Source organism: Rhincodon typus, chromosome 4 (assembly GCF_021869965.1).
Source record: "Rhincodon typus isolate 14 chromosome 4, sRhiTyp1.1, whole genome shotgun sequence".
Taxonomy (NCBI): Eukaryota; Metazoa; Chordata; class Chondrichthyes; order Orectolobiformes; family Rhincodontidae; genus Rhincodon; species Rhincodon typus.
Window position 1 is genome coordinate 107520913 of NC_063335.1, and position 19798 is coordinate 107540710.

At 41.3% G+C, this 19798-nt stretch overlaps 1 protein-coding gene across 1 annotated transcript in view; it reads left to right on the plus strand.

Moving 5' to 3' along the window:
- The window catches only part of twsg1a (twisted gastrulation BMP signaling modulator 1a), a 29149-nt gene extending 11510 nt beyond the window's left edge, over positions 1-17639 (plus strand). The window contains exons 2-4 of the mRNA XM_020514847.2: positions 6208-6307; positions 11487-11753; positions 17099-17639. Coding sequence (XP_020370436.1) covers positions 6208-6307; positions 11487-11753; positions 17099-17280 — 549 coding nt within the window. The 3' untranslated portion in view covers positions 17281-17639. The remainder of the gene's footprint in view (positions 1-6207; positions 6308-11486; positions 11754-17098) is intronic.
- The last annotated feature ends 2159 nt before the right edge of the window (positions 17640-19798 follow it).

A 19798-nucleotide genomic window follows, 5' to 3' on the forward strand; every position in this document is an offset into this window, starting at 1 on the left:
CAAGGCCAGTTTCCTGCCTTTGCTCCACAACTTTCAATTCCTTTACTGATTAAAAAAAGTCTATCTCAGTCTTAAATATTCTTAACGACCCAGCCTCGACACCTCTCTGTAGTAAGGAGTTTCAGAGATTCATCACCCTCTGAGAGAAGAAATTCCTCCTCATCTCTGTTTTAAATGTGTGACCCCTTATTCTGAGATTGCTTTCTGTTCCTAGACTCTCCCACAATGAGAGACAACCATTCCACATATGTCACATAAGAATCTTTCATGTATCAATAAGGCTGCCTCTTATTCTTCGAAAATCCATTGAGTACGGGCCTAACCTACTCAATCTCTCCTCATAAGACAGTCCCTCTATAGCTGGGATTCTCTGGACTCCCTCCAATGTTATTATATCTTTCCTCAGATAAGAGGCCCATAACAGTTCTCAGTGTTCCACCTGTGGGTCTGACTGGTGTCTTGTATAGCTTTAGCAAAATCACTGTCTTTTTATACCCCATTCCCTTTGAAATAAAAGCCAACATTCCATTTGCCTTCCCTATTACCTGCCTAACTTACAAGCTAGCTTTTTATGGTTTATGCACGGGGACTCCAAAACCCCACTGTGCTGTAACTTTCTGTAGCTTTCACCATTTAGATAATATTCAGCTCCCGTCTTCTTTTGATCAAAGTGCATAACGTCACATTTTCCCACATTATATTTTAGCTGCCATGTGCTTGCACACTGCTTAACCTGTCTAGATCCCTCGACAGACTCATTCTCACCATGTGCCTTCCCACCCATTTTTGAGTCTTCCGCAAACTTAGCAACAGTACATTCAATTTCCTCATCCAAGGCATTAATACATATTGTAAATAGTTGTGATCAGTACTGATCCCTATAATACTCCATTAGTTACAGGTTGCCATCCTGAAAATGCAGCCTCTTATTCCACTCTGTGCCTGCTTTCAGTTGTGTTGTTTTGCAGTAGTCTTCTTAGAATCCCTACCAGGCACTTTGGTCCATCGAGAGCACAATGACCCTCCAAAGCGCATCCCACCCAAACCCATGGATAATCCACCAAATCCACACATCTTTAGACTATGGAAGGAAACTGGAGCACCCGGCAGAAACCCACAGAAATACAGGGAGAATGTGTAAACTCCACACAGACAGTTGCCCGAGGATGGAATCGAACCCGGATCCCTGGCGCTGTGAGGCAGCAGTGCTAACCACTGAGCCACTATGCCAATAAGGCAACAGTGCTGTTTCTGTATGATTTCAAACCGGGAATCTTTCGCATTTAAGGCAAACATGATAACTTCTTACATACTCTATTACAACAATACTTATCGTCAAACAGAAAACATTGACAAAAATTGTTACCATTTAGAAAACTTAGAACTACAAATATTTTACTTGGGAAGGCTAGATCTGGTGAGTTCTCTCAATTGTGATCATAATGATATAGGCCATATTAAAGTAACATAACTAGAAAGTATTAACAAAAAGCTGCAATTGATTTCAATTTCTGAAATATGTATGTTGGATATCCATTATTTTTCATTACATCCACAATCAAAATGTATTCATAAACCATTTGATCTTTACGCCTGCGTTTTCTGATGTCTCCTGAACATCTTGATTAGATTACAGCCTTGGACTGAGTCCATAAATGAAGCTTCCTATAGATTAACCAAAGATATATATTCCCATGTTATCTTGACTTTTTGAAGGTATAACTATGTAAATAGGCCAAGAGGCAATGAAGTCATCGGAGGAGACATGTGGGAAAGATTTACACAGCATGTTGATAATCTGGAGTGCATTGCCTGAAATCTGCTTATAGGAACTTTTTATTTCTGCTGCCCGCTACTCTTTCAGTTAGTGCATTCCGGATCTAAATAACATGTGCGAATGACACAAAGCTGGGTGGAAGGGTAAGCTGTGAAGAAAATGTAGAGATGCTTCAGTGTGATTTGGACAAGCTGAGTAAGTGGGCAAATGTACGGCAGACACATTATGATGTGGACAAATGTGAGGTTATTGACCTTGGTAGCAAAAACAGGAAGGCAGCCTATTATCTGTGCAACAAGATCTTGTCTTTGTGCACCAGCCGCTGAAGGTAAGGAAAGTGTGCAGCTGGATGTAAAGAAGGCAAGTGGTATGTTAGCACAGTGAGAAGATTTAAGTAAAGGAGCAAAGATGTCTTACTGCAGTTATATAGGACCTTGGTGAGACTACACATGGAATATTGTGTGCAGTTAAGCTCTCCTTATCTGAGGATGGATGTCCTTGCTATAGAAGGTATACAGCAAAGGTTTACCAGACTGATTCCTGGGATGGTGGGACTGATGTATGAGGAGAGATTCAATCGGTTCGGATTATGTTGGCTGGAGCTCAGAAGGTTGAGGAAGGGGTTCTCGTAGAAATGTACATAATTCTAAAAGGACTAGACTGGTTAGACACAGACAGATGTTCCCAATGGCAGAATACAGACCAGGGATCACAGTCAAAAGAAACAGTGTAAACCATTTAGGACTGAGGTAAGGAGAAATTTCTTCACCCAGAGAGCGGTGAGCGTGTGGAATTTGCACAGAAAGCATTTGAGGCCAAAACATTGTATGATTTCAAGAAGGTATTGGATATAGCACTTGGAGCTAAAGGAATCAAAGAATATGGGTGGGAAAATGGGAACAGGCTTGTATTGGATGATCAGCCATGATCATGATGAATGGCAGAGTGGGCTCAAAAGGCCAAATGGCCGACTCTTGCTCCTGTTTTCTGTGTGTGCGTGAAAAAAAACTTCTCACTTCTCATCTAGCTAAATATTTTACATCTGTTTTGGGCAAAGCAATCTTTGTCTGAAAGTTCATTGTTATCTAGAGTTGGCAACTAAAATGTGTGTAAATGGGTTGAAGAAAGATCTGTTTGTTCAAGCTGCAGTGAAATAATATGTCAACAGGGTTGTGGTTTGCTCTTGGAAGTATCTGGTCGGGTAAGGAGGAATTGCTGCTCTTAGCTGGACAAGCTGCTTTTTAGAAGAGGATATGATACACTAATAACAACATGTATATAAATTTTATGACCACACCTCTGGTGTCAGATTGATGCTGATTGGCATGGCCTGCCAATAGACAAATCTTTGGCTCATTGACAGCTGATACTACAGCCTGAGCGACTTTTGCATGGCACTTTATCATTGCCTTCAATATTCAGGACAGGGTTAGGGACATGTCCTACGTCTACCTCAACCAGAACAGGAATCAAATTCATGGCATCGTCATTATTCAGGACCATAGGCTAGAGCCATATATTAACCTCTCTTTTTCTGCCATCACCAGAAAGCATTACCAGTATTTATTTTTGTTCAAGTGAATGTGCATGTTGCTGACTAGGACATCATTTATAGGCCATCCCTAAAGGTGAAGTTGAGGCAAGCGATAGACGCTGTGAGTGAATGGGACTTCACACAGAGACGACTCAAATGTAAAAATTCCTGAGATTTACAAAGGTTTTCTCGTAAATCTATAATGTAGTTCAACCTTTGATAAGGTTCCACATGGTAGACTAGTCTGAAAGGTTAGGTCGCATGGAATCCAGGGAAAGTTGGCAAATTGGATACACAATTAGCTTGATGGTAGGAAGCAGAGAGTAATAGTGGAAGGAGGCTTGTCAGACTGGAGGTCTATGACTAGTGCTGTGTCTTAGGGTCCGTCCTGTTTGTTATCTATATCAATGATTTGGATGACAATGTACGAGGCATGATTAGTAAGTTTGCAGACGACATCAAACTAAGTGGTATCATGGAGAGTGAGGAAGGTTATCAGAAATTGCAGCAGGATCCCAATCAGCTCGGGAAGTGGGCCAAGAAATGGCAAATGGAGTTTAATCTAGATGAGTGTGAGGTGCTGCATTTTGGAAAGTCAAATCAAGGTAGGAGTTTCATGGTGAATGGTAGGGCCTTGAGGAGTGTAGTGGAACAGAGGGACCTTGGAGTTCAGGTGCATGGCACTCTGAAAGTGGAGTCACAGGTAGACAGGGCAATGAAGAAGGCTTTTGGCACACTGGCCTTCGTCAGTCCGGGCACTGAGTATTGAAGTTGGGAAGTTATGTTGCAGTTGTACAGGATGTTGGTGAGGCCACACTTGGAGTATTGTCTTCAGTTTCGGTCACCTTGCTATAGGAAGGATGTTATTAAACTGGAAAGAGTGCAGAAGAAATTTACAAGGATGTTGCCAGGACTCAAGCGACTGAGTTATAGGGAGGTTGGACAAAGTTAGGACCTTTTACTTTAGAGCTTAGGAGACTAAGCGGGATCTTATAGAAGTTCATAAGATCATGAGAAACGTGGATAGGGTGAATGCACTCAGTCTTTTTCCCACGGTTGGGGAACCAAGGACTAGAGGCCATCAGTTCAAAGTAAGAGGGGAAAGAATACATGGGAAACTCAGGGGCAACTTTTTTACACAGAGGGTGCTACGCATATGGAATGAATTGCTAGTGGAAATGGTTGAGGCGGGTACATTAACAACATTTAAAAGGCATATTGGACGAATACATGGATAGAAAAGATTTAGAAGGCTGTGGGCCAAGTGCAGGGAAATGGGGTTAGAGTGGATGGACATTTGGTTGGCATGGACCTGCTTGGGCCAAAGAGCCTGTCTCCATGCTGTATGATTCTATTAGTTTCCATCTTTTCCTGTCCAAAAGCCATCACCCTATACAGTAAGAATTCATCTCTTAAACAGTCCAATTGAGCAACATCTGCTCTGAATCTAGTAGGTAATCCATTTGAGCCTTAAAGGGACCTGCGTTTCTAACTCTGTCACTGCTCAGCTCTTGCCAATTTTTCCTTTTCAGCTCAATGTCAATTTTTACAGGAACAAAAACAGCATTTGCTGGAAAAGCTCAGCAGGTCTGGCAGCATCTGGGAATTAAAAAACAGAGTTAACGTTTCGGGTCAGGTGACCCTTCCTCAGAACTGGGAATGATTAATACAGTATGATCATGAGTCTTTATATTTTAACGAATGGTGTGGCTGATCACTACAATCTTTGACAATTTTTTTTGTTCAGGGGATGTGGGCTTTGCTGGTTGTACCAACATTTATTGTCCCTTCTTAAATGCAAAGACTCAATTCAGCTAAAGTTGGGAATTAAATGCTGTCCCAGCCAGCAATGGCCATATCCCAGTTATAAATGATCAAAAGTGAAGATCTACCAGCCATCCCTTGACATTCAATGACAATACCATTGCTGAATCCTCCACTGTCAACATAATGGGGTCTACCATGAACTGGATCAGCCTTAAAAATACAGTGGCTCCAACAGCAAGTCACAGACAAGGAAATCTGTAGCAAGTAATCACCTTCTGACTTCCCACTTACAAGGGGTACAAATGGATCATTTCCCTTGTGCTTCCCCCACACTCAAGAAGCTCAATGGTCCTGTTTGATCGGCCTGTTTATTTGTCCAAATGCCTTTTAAATGTTGTTAATGTACGCGCCTCAACCACCACTTCCGCAGGGAGTTCCTTCCATATGCATACAACCCAGACCTTCGCCATTTCCAGACCTTCGCCATTTCCTCCGCACCCCATCGACACACAGTAGCAGCACCATGTACTTTATCTAAAATGCAGTTCAGTAATTCATTAAGGCTTCTTTGACAAACTCCCAAAGCCATGACTTCTGCCCTTGACAGCAGGTGCATGGGATCCCAACTGTGTGCAAGTTCAACTCCAAATCACTCATCATCCTGACTTGGGAATACATTGCCATTCTTTCCCTGTCGCTGGGTCAAAATCCTGGAATTTCCTCCCATACAGCACTTCGGTGTCCCTCCAGCCCAAGACTGTGGCAGTTCAAGAAAGTAGCTGCCCACCACCATCTCGAATACAGTTAGGGATGGACAGTGAATGTTGACCCAGCCAGTGACACCTACATCCCATGTAGAATTAAATACACATGAGAAAGTGGCCTGATTTTTTTTTTGTTAGCTTGCAATTGGCCAAATGTTTGTAATTTCCAAATGCACATCAATCTGTCGAAATCCCTCACCAACAGAAGTGACCCTGTACTGATCTCAGCACTCTCTTTTATTTTGTACTTTGCAGCATAATGTTTCAGTTACAGATGTTTCCAAAACCTCTAAGCAATTAATCTGATAGTTTCTTGGATTCATGGCTGTTGTAAAATCACACGCATTTCTGTTTTTTTCTTGCAGGAATTGTGCCAATGCCGCCCTATTGATGGGAACTGCTCGTGTTGCAAGGAATGCATGCTTTGCTTGGGGACTCTGTGGGACGAGTGCTGTGACTGTGTGGGTGAGTTGCCTCTTCTGTTTCCCATGGAGTGATTGCAAATTTGTTACATTAATGTTTAAAAGCTCTGTTTGGTGCACAGAAATTGTAACAGAATAAGAAACATGCAATGTACTATAATCAGGGTCATGTTGAGATGGGAATAACTGCAGCTTGTTTAGATATATTTTGACATTCACAGCACTGGATTTTGAAGTGTGTTTAAATTTCCTTCATATATCAATTACTTCAGTTTGACCTGGATGTCATGCTTAGTGACACACATTTTGCTATCAATCTCGGCAAGCAGCGCTGAGTTTAAATATTTTATGCAAAATATCAATACTTAATTAATTTAAGTAAAACCAGTATTTCATTTGAATTGATGATCAGGTACTCACTTTTGTGAGGGTCTACTTTTTGTTCTGTATTCAAAGGAGGACCATACTGTTACCTTTGGTAGCAACATTTGATTAGGGTTGAGCAAACTAGCCCGAGTTCTTATATGAGTTCTGATATCAGCATGTGGTTAATTATTTTTCACAGTAATGGCTTAAAGAATTAATATTTACAGTCAAGGCAGAGGTCAATTGCAGCTAAAATTCTAAGGGAATTAAAGGATGTGGGAGTAGTCCTGTAAAGGAAGATGGGATTGTGCTAGATTTGGGGTGGCCAAGTGGTTAGCACTGCTGCCTCACAGCACCAGGGACCCGGGTTTGATTCTAACCTCGGGTGACTGTCTGTGCGGAGTTTATACATTCTCCCAATGTCTGCGGGGTTTCCTCCAGGTGCTCCGGTTTCCTCCCGCAGTCCAAAGATGTGCAGAGTAGGTGGATTGGCCATGCTAAATTGCCCATAGTGTCTACGGATCTGTAGGTTAGGTGGATTAGCCATGGGAAATGCAGGGCTATAGGGAGAGGGTAGGCGGTGTGGGTCTGGGTGGGATGCTCTTCAAAGGGTTGGTGTGGTCTCAATGAGCTGAATGGCCGCTTCCACACTGTGGGGATTCTATGCTGTCATTGGATGGTTTCTTGGACCAAATGGCCTACACTGTTCTGTGTTTAAAAAAGCTTTCAGCTCACTGGTTAGCACTGCTGCCTCACAGCGCCAGGGACCCGGGTTCAATTCCACCCTCAGGCAACTGTCTGTGTGGAGTTTGCACATTCTCCCCGTGTCTGCGTGGGGGTGCTCCTGTTTCTTCCCACAGTCCAAAGATGTGTAGGCTAAGTGGATTGGCCATGCTAAATTGCCCATAGCGTTCAGGGATGTGCAGATTAGGTGGGTTGTAGGGGATGGGACTAGGTGGGCTGCTCTGAGGGTCAGTGTGGACTTGTTGGGCCGAAGTGTTTCCACACTGTAAGGATTCTAGGATGATTATTTTTGTCATGTTGGCAAGTCATGTAAAGGTTTTGACTATGTTCCTGTTTGGGAGGTAATTAGCCAAACTATTTAAGCTGTGTGAAGCCACAGTTTACTGAGCATTTTTTGATTGCATTAATTAGTTCAATAAGTTTGTTTTGGTTGTAATGTGCAGTTAAATTGTACTCCAAGAAACAGTGACTGGTTAATGCCTCCTGTGATCTTCATTGGCACTTTGTCATGCAAACTGCTTTTTCAAATTTTATCACAGAAAGAATCTTGGAAATGGAAGCTATTTATAAAATGAGGCCAGTAAAACATTTACAAAACAACATGATTGTTAAGGAACACAAGCCATTTTTGGTTTGTCTTGCAACTTAATGTTTTAAAATTCTCGTCACTTCTTCAATCGTTAAGTATTGGAAAATGAAGGTTAGTGTAGTTAAAATAAAACAAAGAACTGCGGATACTGGAAATCTGAAGCAAAAACAGAAATTGCTGGCAAAACTCAGCAGGTGTGACAGAATCTGTGGGAAGAAGGCAGAGTTAACGTTTTGAGTCTGTGACTCTTCATCAGTTTGCTTGGCCTGCTGTGTTCATCCAGCTCTGCACCTTGTTGTCTCGGATTCTCCAGCATCTGCAGTTCCTACTATCCCTAGAATACGTAGTTGATTGTTTTTGACATGCGCAGTCTTGATGGGCCGAGGGGCATTTTTATGTGCTGTAGAGACTCTGTGGAAGGAATTTTATGTAACCATTCTTCACTTAAGAGTTTAGACAAGCTATTCAACTCTGGTTTGTGTGACAGCTCTGACATTCTCCTGCTTCTGTCCAATATCCAGGCCTGCATTTTCCAGCTGAATTATCTCAGTCCCGGTACATCTTTGCAGGAATTCCTCAGGATAGGTATTTTTAATCAACCTGCTCTGAGAAGTTATGACGCACCTCTGGAGCAGCTTGGACTTGAACCCAGGCCTCCTGGCTTAGAGGTAGGGGCATGACCACTATGCCACAAGAGTACTCCAATCTTCAAGGTAGTGTCCTCAGCCCAACCATCTTCAGCTGCTTCATCAATGATGATCATAAAGTCAGAAGTTGAGTTGTTCACTGATGATTACACCATGTTCAGTATTATTTGCAACTCCACAGATACTGAAACGGTTCCTGTCCATTGAAAAGAAAACCACTTAAGCTAGTTAGCTAATGAGTTAGTTACAGATGTGCACAGAGAACTTGTTTAAACCTGGAAAAAAAAAATTACTCCTTTAAATAGTATCAGCCTTTTTTTATTTAGTTGCTAAGTGTGTGCAAAAATTACACTTTAGAGCGAGATTAGTCCATGAAATCCCTTTGCTCATCCAGTTCCCAGTGCCACATGCTGTGCCTCAGTCAGCTGAAACACGTACAAGACGATAGGTTTAGCTGTTACATCTCCTGGATCACTTCATTAACCAAGTAATAATTGGGGAGTAAAGATAAGTTCCCAACCTTAACGGAGGTAAAAACTGTATTTACAGGACCAACTGGTAATGCTGAATTCAAGTGTTCCTCTATCGTAGACATAAAGTTGGTGACAGCTTGTTGGTAAAACTTCAGAACACAGACAACTCTGCAGTCAATTTTTCGGTATCTTTCTGTGAATTACTGAAGTGTTTGTAACTGCACGTGGTCTGTCTGGGCTGTGACATTGCAACAATGCATTTTATCCTGAGGAATGTTCATACAAAAACGGCATCGTTTATGTAAGACAACCGACGCGAAGGAAAGAGTTGAAAGTTGTAATTTAAACAATGAGTTCTGCTGACATTTACAATTTGATTTAAGCCTTTAGATTTGTCAGGTCAGCCATTTCAGTGGTATAATTAACCAAAATGTACAAAATCCATTTTTATAATCCTGTGCATGCTGCAATAGCATTTCTGAACCAATGTCAAAACTGTGTTTTGTTTCAAACAAAATTGAAAATTTAAATATATCCTGGTAAATTCATTCAATTTGGGAATTTTTGTTACTTTTGTAAATGGAGGGACTTTGCAATTTGTTGCTCATTAGACAGTTGAGGATTATGGGGGAAGACAGGAAAGTGGAGGTCAGACCACAATCAGTTTAGCCCTGATTCAGTTCATGGTGATGCAGGTCAAAGGTCCTACTCTTGCTTCTAAGTCTTATGTTCCTTCTACATAGTTGTCTCCGCTGCGGGGCAGGGGGTGATGGCCTAGTGGTATTATCGCTGGACTGTTAATCCTCAGATGTAGATAATGTTCTGGGGATGTGGGTTAGAATCCACCATGACAGATGTTGGAATTTGAATTCAATTTAAAAATCTGGAATTAAGAGTCTAACAATGATGATTGTCAGGAAAATCACTAATTTCATTTGGGGTAGGAAAGTGCCATCCTTTCCTGATCTGGACTATATGTGACTCCAGCCCAATTGCAATGTGGTTCACCCTTACCTACCTTCTGGGATGCACAGTAGCAATGCCCTCATCCTGTGAATGAATAAAATAAAATCTTTAAATATGTACAAAATGTAGTGCCTGAAAAATCTGGTGCTGATTCCAATCCAACCAAGGGTAATCTAGAGGGAGGTGGAGCAGGAGGTAATGCGAGAGGAGGTATGAGACACTGGAGATAGTATACGCAAGGATATGGGCATGACGACAGAGAGGAACTTCCAATCCTCCTGGAAGCCCAGTCTGTAGGAGGATTTAGATGGGGCAGTCTAGATGAAAGGGCATAGTGTGATCAAAATGGGATCCAAGCCATTCGCCCACAAAAAGTAAGAGGTGCCAACTCAGTTACTAACTTCTAAGCTGAGGTCAGTAGATTTTTACAAGCTGAGGTTATTAAGGATTATAGTTCTTTGGCTGGTGGATCTCATTGAATGACCCACTAGCTCAGTGGAATGAATGGTCACACAAGACTCTGGAAGCCCAGTCAGTGATGAAGGGAACCAAATGCCAATCCTTTAGTTAATTCTGGGTTTATTAACAGAATACAACATTACAAAAGTCCATCCTTCACCCACCTGCAGATTTACAAGCTGACCATTGTCCTATTCAGCTATGTCATAAATGTACTTTCCATGACCAATAAGATCCAAAAAGTTGGACTTGAACCCAAAGCCACTGGTTCAGAATGAGAAATGCTACGACCGTGCTGCAAGAACTCAAAAGCCTTTCTTAATGTTTGTGTTCTATCACTTAATTAATCAATGCCCTCCACTTCTACATGTTTAACCTTAATAATACAATTCACATACTATTAACATGGCCTACTCCTCCTCCTACGAGATAGCCTCAAATAAAATAAAAAGATGCAATGTACTGGCTTCACTTGTCGAAGTCAGTTAAACACTACTATTTTCAGAATTATGCAGGAAGGAGAGTAGAGTAGAATTAGCTGACTAGATCTCAGAGAGAGCTGGCAAGGACAGAAAGGACCAAATGGTCCTCTTCTATCCTGCAACCATTTTATGATTCTTGAATAAGGTCATAATTAGTATATTAAATAAACCTGGTTCAGAAATATATAGTTGTAAGACTTGTTGCATTGACCCAGAATGAAGACTGGTCGATGAATGCCAATGTAGTGGTTCCCTGATTTACGAATATCTGCCTTAAGAATGCTCATACTTCTGAATGTGATCTCATACAGAAGTGTAATTTTAATGACCTGACATACAAACATTTCCTGCATTTAGAAATGGCTCCTTTGTATTGTCCTGTATTGTGTATGAATCGACTTGTGAACAGTCTCCACAACAGAACCCAATCACAACCTGGGGATCTGAAATCTGATAGAAGGGCAGTGAGATACTAATGTTCTTTTTTAAAACCTAGGAATGTGTAATCCCAGAAACTACAGCGATACACCACCCACCTCAAAGAGTACAGTGGAAGAGCTTCATGAACCCATTCCATCTCTGTTCCGTGCTCTGACAGAGGGAGAAACTCACCTCCACTGGAACATTGTGTCGTTCCCTGTCTCTGAGGAGCTCACCTATCATGAAAACCTAGTCTCATTTTTGGAAAGCTTTGACATGTCTCCACTCCAGAATGTGTCACTGCCTGAAGAAAGTCCACATGTGCAACTGGAGAATGAGAAAGGTAAGCATCTTACCATTTGATTCTGTTCTGTATTGAGCTAAATATGAAAATAATCTTTTTAATGAGTTGAGCCCACAAAGTGCTTCAGAATTCCAGTAACACTAAATAGCTGGCAAACAACAGTTTCTTTCAAACCCACTTGAGTTCTGTTGCAATTATAGATTTTGTCCCACCACATTATATATGGAGTAAGCAGTTTACATTGTATAATGAAGATTAGTTATAGGTCTATCCACAGGGGCAGGAACCTGAGGAGTTTTAAGTATTGCATGACTATTGTAGCATTTTTAAATGTATTTTCCAGCACTGAACCAATTTGCACTTAAAGTATTTGAGATTTGTAAAATTTTTTATTGGTTTTAATGCTAGTGAGACCAGAAATAGGAAGATAATACAGTTGAAAGAGCTGGTGTATGAGGGAGGGCTTCAGATATGTGGATCATTGAGATCTGTTCCAGGGCAGGAGGGACCTGTACAAAAAGGATGGGTGCAGCTACCCTGGAGGGGCACAAATAGCCTTGCAGGGAGGTTTGCTAGTGACACTCGGGAGAGTTTAAACTAATGTGATAGGGGGTTGAGAACCAGAGCAGTAGGTCAGCGTGTGGAGTGATTGAGGAGAAGGCAGAGGTTAAATTAAGTAAGTCTAATAGGAAGAATAGGCAGAGCCAGATTAACGAACAGGGTGGGACTGGCGATCTGAAGTGCATTTATTTTAATGCAAAGATTATAATAAGTGAGGCAGATGACCTTAGAATCTGGGACTACAATGTTATTGCCATTGTAGAAACTTGGTTGAGAGAAGGACAGGATTTGCAGCTCAACATTCCAAGGTTTAAATGTTGCAGGTGAGATAGAGGGGGATGTAAAAGGAATAGGGGAGTTGCATTACTGCCTAAGGAGAATGTCACAACTGCATTAAGAGAGGACACCTTGGAGGGCTCATCCAAGAGGCCATATGGATAGAACTCAGGAATAAGAAAGGTGCAGTCATTATGATGGAGTCATACTATGGGCCTCCTAATAGCCAGCAGGAGATAGAGGACCACATATGTAAGTAGATCATGGAAAGATGTAAAAATAACAAGGTTGTTGTAGTTGGTGATTTTAATTTCCCCAATATTGACTGGGACTCCCTTAGTTCCAGGGGCTTAGAATTTGTTAGGTGCATCCAGAATGGTTTCTTGAAACAATGTGAGGCTAGTCCAACAAGGAAAGGGGCCATACTGGACCTTGTACTGGGGAATGAGCCCGGCTAGGTGATCGTCGTTTCAGTGGGGGAGCACTTTGGGAACAGTGATCATAATTCTGTAAGTTTTAAGATAGTTGTGGATGAAGATAAGACTGGTCCTCAGGTGAAAGTGCTAAACTAGGGGAAGGTTAATTGCAACAATATGAGGCAGGAACTGGACAAAGTAGATTGCCGGTGGCTGTTTGAGGGTGAATCCATATCTGACATGGGGAATCTTTTTAGGGCCAGTTGATCAGAGTTCAGGATCAGCATGTTCCTGTGAGGATGAAACAAGGATGGCAAGATCCAGGAGTGCTTGATGACAAGAGATATTGAAAGTTTAGTCAAAAAGGAAAAAAGAGGCATATGTAAGGATTAGAAAACTAAAATCAGACCATGTCCTTGAGGAATATAAAGGAAGTAGAAAAGAATTTAAACAATAGATTAGGAGGATTAACAGGAAGAAACGTTTCCCCTTGGCGAAGGAATCAGTGAGCAGTTGACATAGATTTAAGATAAGGGACAGAAGGAAATGTGAGGAAAATCTGATTCACCTAGAGGGTGGTGGGAATCTGCAACACACAATCTGTAAGAGTTATGGAGGCAGAAAACTTCATAACATTTCAAAAGTATTTAAGTGTGCACTTAGGATGCCAAGGCATATAAGGTTATGGACCAATGCTGGAAATTGGGATGAGAGTGGTTGCTTTTGACCAGCATGGACTTGATGAAGCGAAGTGCCTTTTTCGGTGCTGTAAATGTTGTTGACTGTATAACATCCTGTCCAAAATTGTGGGAGAATCTTCACTGCAGAGATTGAAAGGCTCAAGATGGCAGCTCACCACCACCTTCTCAAGGGCAACCAAGGATGAAAGCCTTAATGAGGTGCCCATAGGCCAAGAATTTGAATAGATTAACCTCATGTTGCTGGGTTATGGACAGGAAGGGATCTCAAGGCCCTCATTTACTCATCACTTCCAAATGCCGTGGGGAAGATGGTGAGCTGCATTCCTGAAACACTGCAGTCCTTGCTGTGTAGAAGCACCCACTGTACTATTGGGAAGGGAATTCAAGAAATTTGACCTAATGACACTAAAAGAATGGGGATATTGTTCCAAGTCAGGACGATGTGTAGCTTGGAGGGGAACCTGCAGGTGATGGTGTTCCCATACAGCTGCTACCCTTGTCCTTGTTGATGGTAGAGATTGTGGGTTTGGAAGGTGCTGTTGAAGGTGGGTCGAGGGTGTCTGGGTGATTTGCTGCTGGAGATGGTAAACATGGCTGTCACTGTGCCAGTGATAAACAGAATCGACTGTATTTGCTGCTCACAATGCGGCCTCCTTCATGTTGGTGAGACTGGATCCCGCATTGCAGAACACCTCTGCTCAGGCCATAGGAATGACCCTGACATTCCAGTTATTTGCCATCTCAGTAAACCATCTTGCTCCCATGCTATTATTTCCTGCTGCAGTGTTCCAATAAAGCTCAATGCAAACTGGAGGAGCAACACATCATTTTCTGCTTAGGCATTTTACAGCCTACAAAACTCAAAATTGAATTCCACAACTTCAGAGAATGACCTCTGTCCTCCAACTTCAGTAAACAGAAAAGATTCCATGGACAGGTTGTTTAAGTTGATATCCAATTTTACATGAGTAATTGAAACCATGGTTGTTACAGTACTGTTATCTGTAACAGTCTGTCCTCCTGAGGATAATTACCTGCTGCTTAATTACCATGTAGGGCTCCAGCACTGTTTTGTTTAATATGTTAGTTTTTATTTGGGGAGAAGCTAACGCTGCAGTAAGGGTTTTGTAATCGAAAATGTATATCTCTGCACAACAGGGAGGTATGGTCATGCACTGCTGCAATTAACTTATGGCACTGACTCTATGAGAAAAACACCATCAAAACAAGCTTGCTTTTGAACCGATATAAATTTACGAATTTAATGAAAGAAGAGAAACATATTTTATATGACCTAAGGCTTGATATAAACATGAAATGTTTCAAAGTTCTTGATATACTGAATTACTTTTGAAATTTGCTGCTCAGCATACAGTCTATGGGCTAGAATTCTGCCATTTAGTTTATACTTCCCTGCTCCATAACACTTCCAAAAATGTGAAATAATATCTCACAAACAGAAGTTTCACCTGTAGTTTCTTGGTCGATATTTTGAAATTTATTCTTGGTACTTTTAAATCCTGGTAATGGTTTTAGATCCATACTTGGTACTCATTTTACAGGGGGAGCGGATGCTGTTGGTAGTTCATTCTTGCGGGAAACATTTGATGATTAGAAGCAGAAATGTGAGCCTGATTTAAGGGACTGTATTTTGGAGTATTCTTCATACTTATATAACTTGCTTTATTTCCAGTCATAAAACTTTCCATAATAATCTATTTATTTATCTTTAAAGTAAAGGACCCAGCTTTTCCTTACTCTGATCTAATTCTTATGACTCCATTTGAGTTTGTATATCGTTCTGATGTACTTGATTTGGTGCTGTGTTATGTTTGCACTAAAGCCTGAGGCAGCTGCCACAAAACTGCACTGGCAAAAGGCCACAGCCTGGTCATTTTGTAGAAACCCTCAGGCTACACGCTTGATGTTGAATGTATAATAGTAAAAAACATGAGGATTGCAAGTGTGTTGCAGAGTGCAACATGCTCAAGGTTGAAAAGTTGAATTTTAATACAGTGCAGAGAGGCCATTCAGCCCATCAAGTCTGCACTGACCCTCCAAAGAGCATCTCACCCAGATCCAGCCTGCCACCCTGTCCCTGTAACCCTGCATTTCCCATGGCTAATCCACCTAGCCTGCACATTCCTGGACACTACAGGGCAATTTCTCACATTCAATCCACCTAGCCTGCACATCTTTGGACTATGGGAGGAAACCCACACAGACACAGGGAGAACGTGCAAACTCCATACAGATAGTCACCAGAGGGTGGAATCGAACCCAGGTCCCTGGTGCTGTGAGGCAGCAGTGCTAACCACTGTGTTGCCCCAGGCCAATAATGACCAATTGGGAATGTTTTAGAACATACTCTTAGAGATTTTTATGAATAATTTATAACATAAATACGTGTTGAATCACGTAAGAACTGAGAAGGAGGCCATTCGGACCTGCCTATGCTGGCCCTCTGAACGAATAATTTACCGAATGGCTTCTTTTTCCTATCGTTAGTGGAAGCATTTTTTTGTTTGACAATAAAAGGTATCTGCGTACAGAATCTTGGTGACATTGCTTGAAAACATAATGTCAGATGTACACTGGAGCCCAGATTGGTATCCTTATCATCTGTTCAGTGCATTCACTCCCTCTGGCTTGTTCAGTATCTAGTATTGAATGACCAGAAATTTCCTCCAAATAAATATTGCAAAGACCAAAGTTATTACTTCTGATATCAGCCACAATCGCGATATCTAGCAACTGACATTATGCCTTTCCTGGCACCTATTTGAGGCTAAAGAAGGTTGTTCACAACCTTAGTGTTATATTTTAACTCGAAGTGGGCTACCAACCACACACATTTTCCACCTACTGCCACCTCTGTAGCATTGTCTATCTCTACCTGCCTCAACTCATCTACCACTGAAACCCCCACCAAACCCCATCTTCATTCTCGTCTTGACCATGCAAAGTCCCTCCATCCTGATTAATACCTTGCACCCTCCTTTAGATTGTGCTCATCCAAAACTCTGATGCCTGTATCCTAACTTGCTCCATGCCTCGTTTGCCCATTACCCTGTGCTCACTGACCCTTACTGGCACCTGGTAGGAAGCACCACAGTTTGATAAACACCATTCTTGTTCTCAACTCCCTCCATGGCTTCCTTTCTGTGTAAAATCCTCCAAACTTGCACTCTACAAGATCTCTGACCTTCTCCAATTCCAGCATCATCTGCCCTAATTCTAATATGTTCTCCTCCATCCCTAAATCTCTCCTGTAAGATGCTCCTTAAAACCTGCTGATTTGAGCACACTTTTGGCCGTTGACCTGTTAATTCCTTAGTGGCTTGTTGTCAGATTTGTTTGACAGAAGTGCCCTTGGGCGTTATGTAAATTGATCATGTGTTCTTAAAATATTTTTAATAATTAATTACAGAGCCTCACTGCACAGTGGTCTACTTTGATGACTGCATGTCTATCCATCAGTGTAAGAATTCATGCGAATCTATGGGTGCTTCGAAATACAGATGGTTTCATAATGCGTGCTGCGAATGTATAGGTCCAGACTGCATTGATTATGGCAACAAAGTTGTCAAATGCATGAATTGCACCTTCTGAAGACGAGAACTGTAAAAGATGTGAAGAAAAATACATTGTCATCCGTGGAGCTGAAGATGATTACCTTCTTGTGAAGCGAGGTTTTATTTGTTTTACTGTTTATATTTTTATATTTCTGCACTTCATGCTTAAGAATGTAGACATAAATTGGATGGTCATGAAATTTGAAACTGCAGTTTATTTTTACGGTGTAATTTTACTGCTGATGTTTTGTAATTTAAACATTGTACTGACATATGTAGATATTCAAAATAAGCCAGTCATCCCTTTTCTGTCTTTCAATTGATGTATGTTCCTTATGCATTACGCCTGCGATACCAACATAATTGTGTGAATAAACTGTTCTCATGTTGTGATTAGGTGTTTGTAGTGGGGTGCTTTTTTTCAACTTTTGCATTAGAAATGCATAACAACTTTGGGGTACAGACTTTTCCAGGTCATGTTTATTTTCAGAAAAAGATTTTCTCATTACTTTCAGAATACAAAATTATAAAGTGTAGAAGAGGCTCTTCGGCCCATTGAGTCTGTACTGACCATTGCTACTTCTCAATCGATATTAATACCACTTTCCAGCACTTTGTACATAACCTTGAATGTTATGACATTTCAAGTGCTCATCCAAGTAACTTTTAAAGGTTCGAGGTTTCCAGCCTCCTGTCACACTAACAGCCTTCTATTACCACCCTCAGTTACACAGTGTATTCGGTCGGTTTGGGCAATCTGGTTCGCTGTGTGAGACACTCAGGTTGGTTCAAGGGTTTTTTTAATATGAAAAACAGGAAGTGTGGGCCATCCATCCCATCGAACATACTCCATCGCTTAATTATATCATAGCTGACAAGTGCACAAACTCCATTTACAATTTCAGGAGCGGACAGTATTTGTATTGGGACCAAGGTGAAGAGCAACAACTTCATGTAAAGAGTTGTGAGTCAATGGATAGCTCTACTCCAGATGATTGTGGAAGCTCCATTGTTAAATATATTTTAAGACTGAGATGGACAGATTTTTGGTCTCATGGGGTCGAAGGATGTGGGGAATGGTCAGTAAAGTGAAATTGAAACTCAAGATCAGCCATGATCGTAACAAATGGCAGAGCAGGCTCAACAGGCTGGCAGAATTAATGGTGCAGAAGGAGACCATTTGGCACATCATGCTTGCACTGGCTCTATTATCTCATGCCATCTCCTGTTTTTTCCCCATATCCCTAAACACCATTCTATTAAATACATAATCAATATTCCCACTTTTATTTCTCGTGTTCCTTTTCTCCTTATTCCTTGACACCCTCATTAACAATTTCTTTCTGTCCTGTTGCTTGGCAGACATTGTGCTTGCAGCCTCAGACTAAGTGAAAAGCAAGTCACAGGACCTTGGAGAGAAAGGGGGCTCTGATGAACAGTCATCTAAGACTCAAAACATTAGCTTGCTCTCCCCATGGATGCTGCCTGATCTACTGATCCAGCAGTTTTTGTTTTCTGTCAGAGAAAGGAGGGGTACACTCCTTGTTGCAAAATTGAAGTTTTAAAGTTTTGGTTTTGAGGATTGCAGTGGCAAATTGGTAAAGAAAACTTAGTATAACTAAAGTACCATTGTTTTACAACTGTCAAGACTGGACGCATTCCCAGGTTGAACTGCAGGACAAGCCAAGTTGGAATTCTCGCAGCAACCTGGTGTAATCGTTTCTGCTGTTTGGCTGGCCAATCTGTTTTCTGTTCTCAGAGAATACTGGTCCGACCAGTTCCTCCTGCTTCCTACCACCCGCCCCAAACTCGAGTATTTTTGTCCTGGTCACGGTCTTTTGTTTGTTCAGAACAAAGAAACACCCCAGTGATCCAGGCCTGCCTGTCTGGAGGCTGTGCTAAGGTTTGGATTCATCCTTCCTATTGTGAACTCTGTCTGCTACAACTGCTGTAATCCTCCTCTGCTTGCAATTGTTTTTGTTTTAAAAATAAGTTCCTCAAAGTTTGATGATTGATTTGTGATGTTGCTGTTGCTGATGTAATAATTTTTAAGGTAATTAGTATATTTTCTAAATAATTTCATTTTTCAAGTTTATTTTTGGAGTGACCTCCATGTCACTGTGACAGTTCAGTTAGGTGTGATCTAGTCTTGCAGTATTTTGATGTAGATTTAAGGTTTTAAAGGGTATTCAAAAAATGTCACAGTTAAAATAGATATATTAAAGCAGCTATTAAAGTAACTAATTGTAAACTATGAGTTGCATGATTAATCTTAAGTACCTCAGTGACCCCTACCATAAGGGAGAGTGATGAGATTAGTTTGTCCCAAATAATATTCACCTTGTTTGTTTTAGCTCTTTACACAGTATCAATGGTATTCTGTGTCCTCAAGTGATAATCACCTTGGCTCTTGTTGTTTTAACTTAGAACATGACATTATTGAACTAATCATCGACACTGTTTCAGAGATAGAAGGAACTGCAGATGCTGGAGAATCTGAGATAACAAGGTGTAGAGCTGGATGAACACAGCAGGCCAAGCAGCATCAGAGGAGC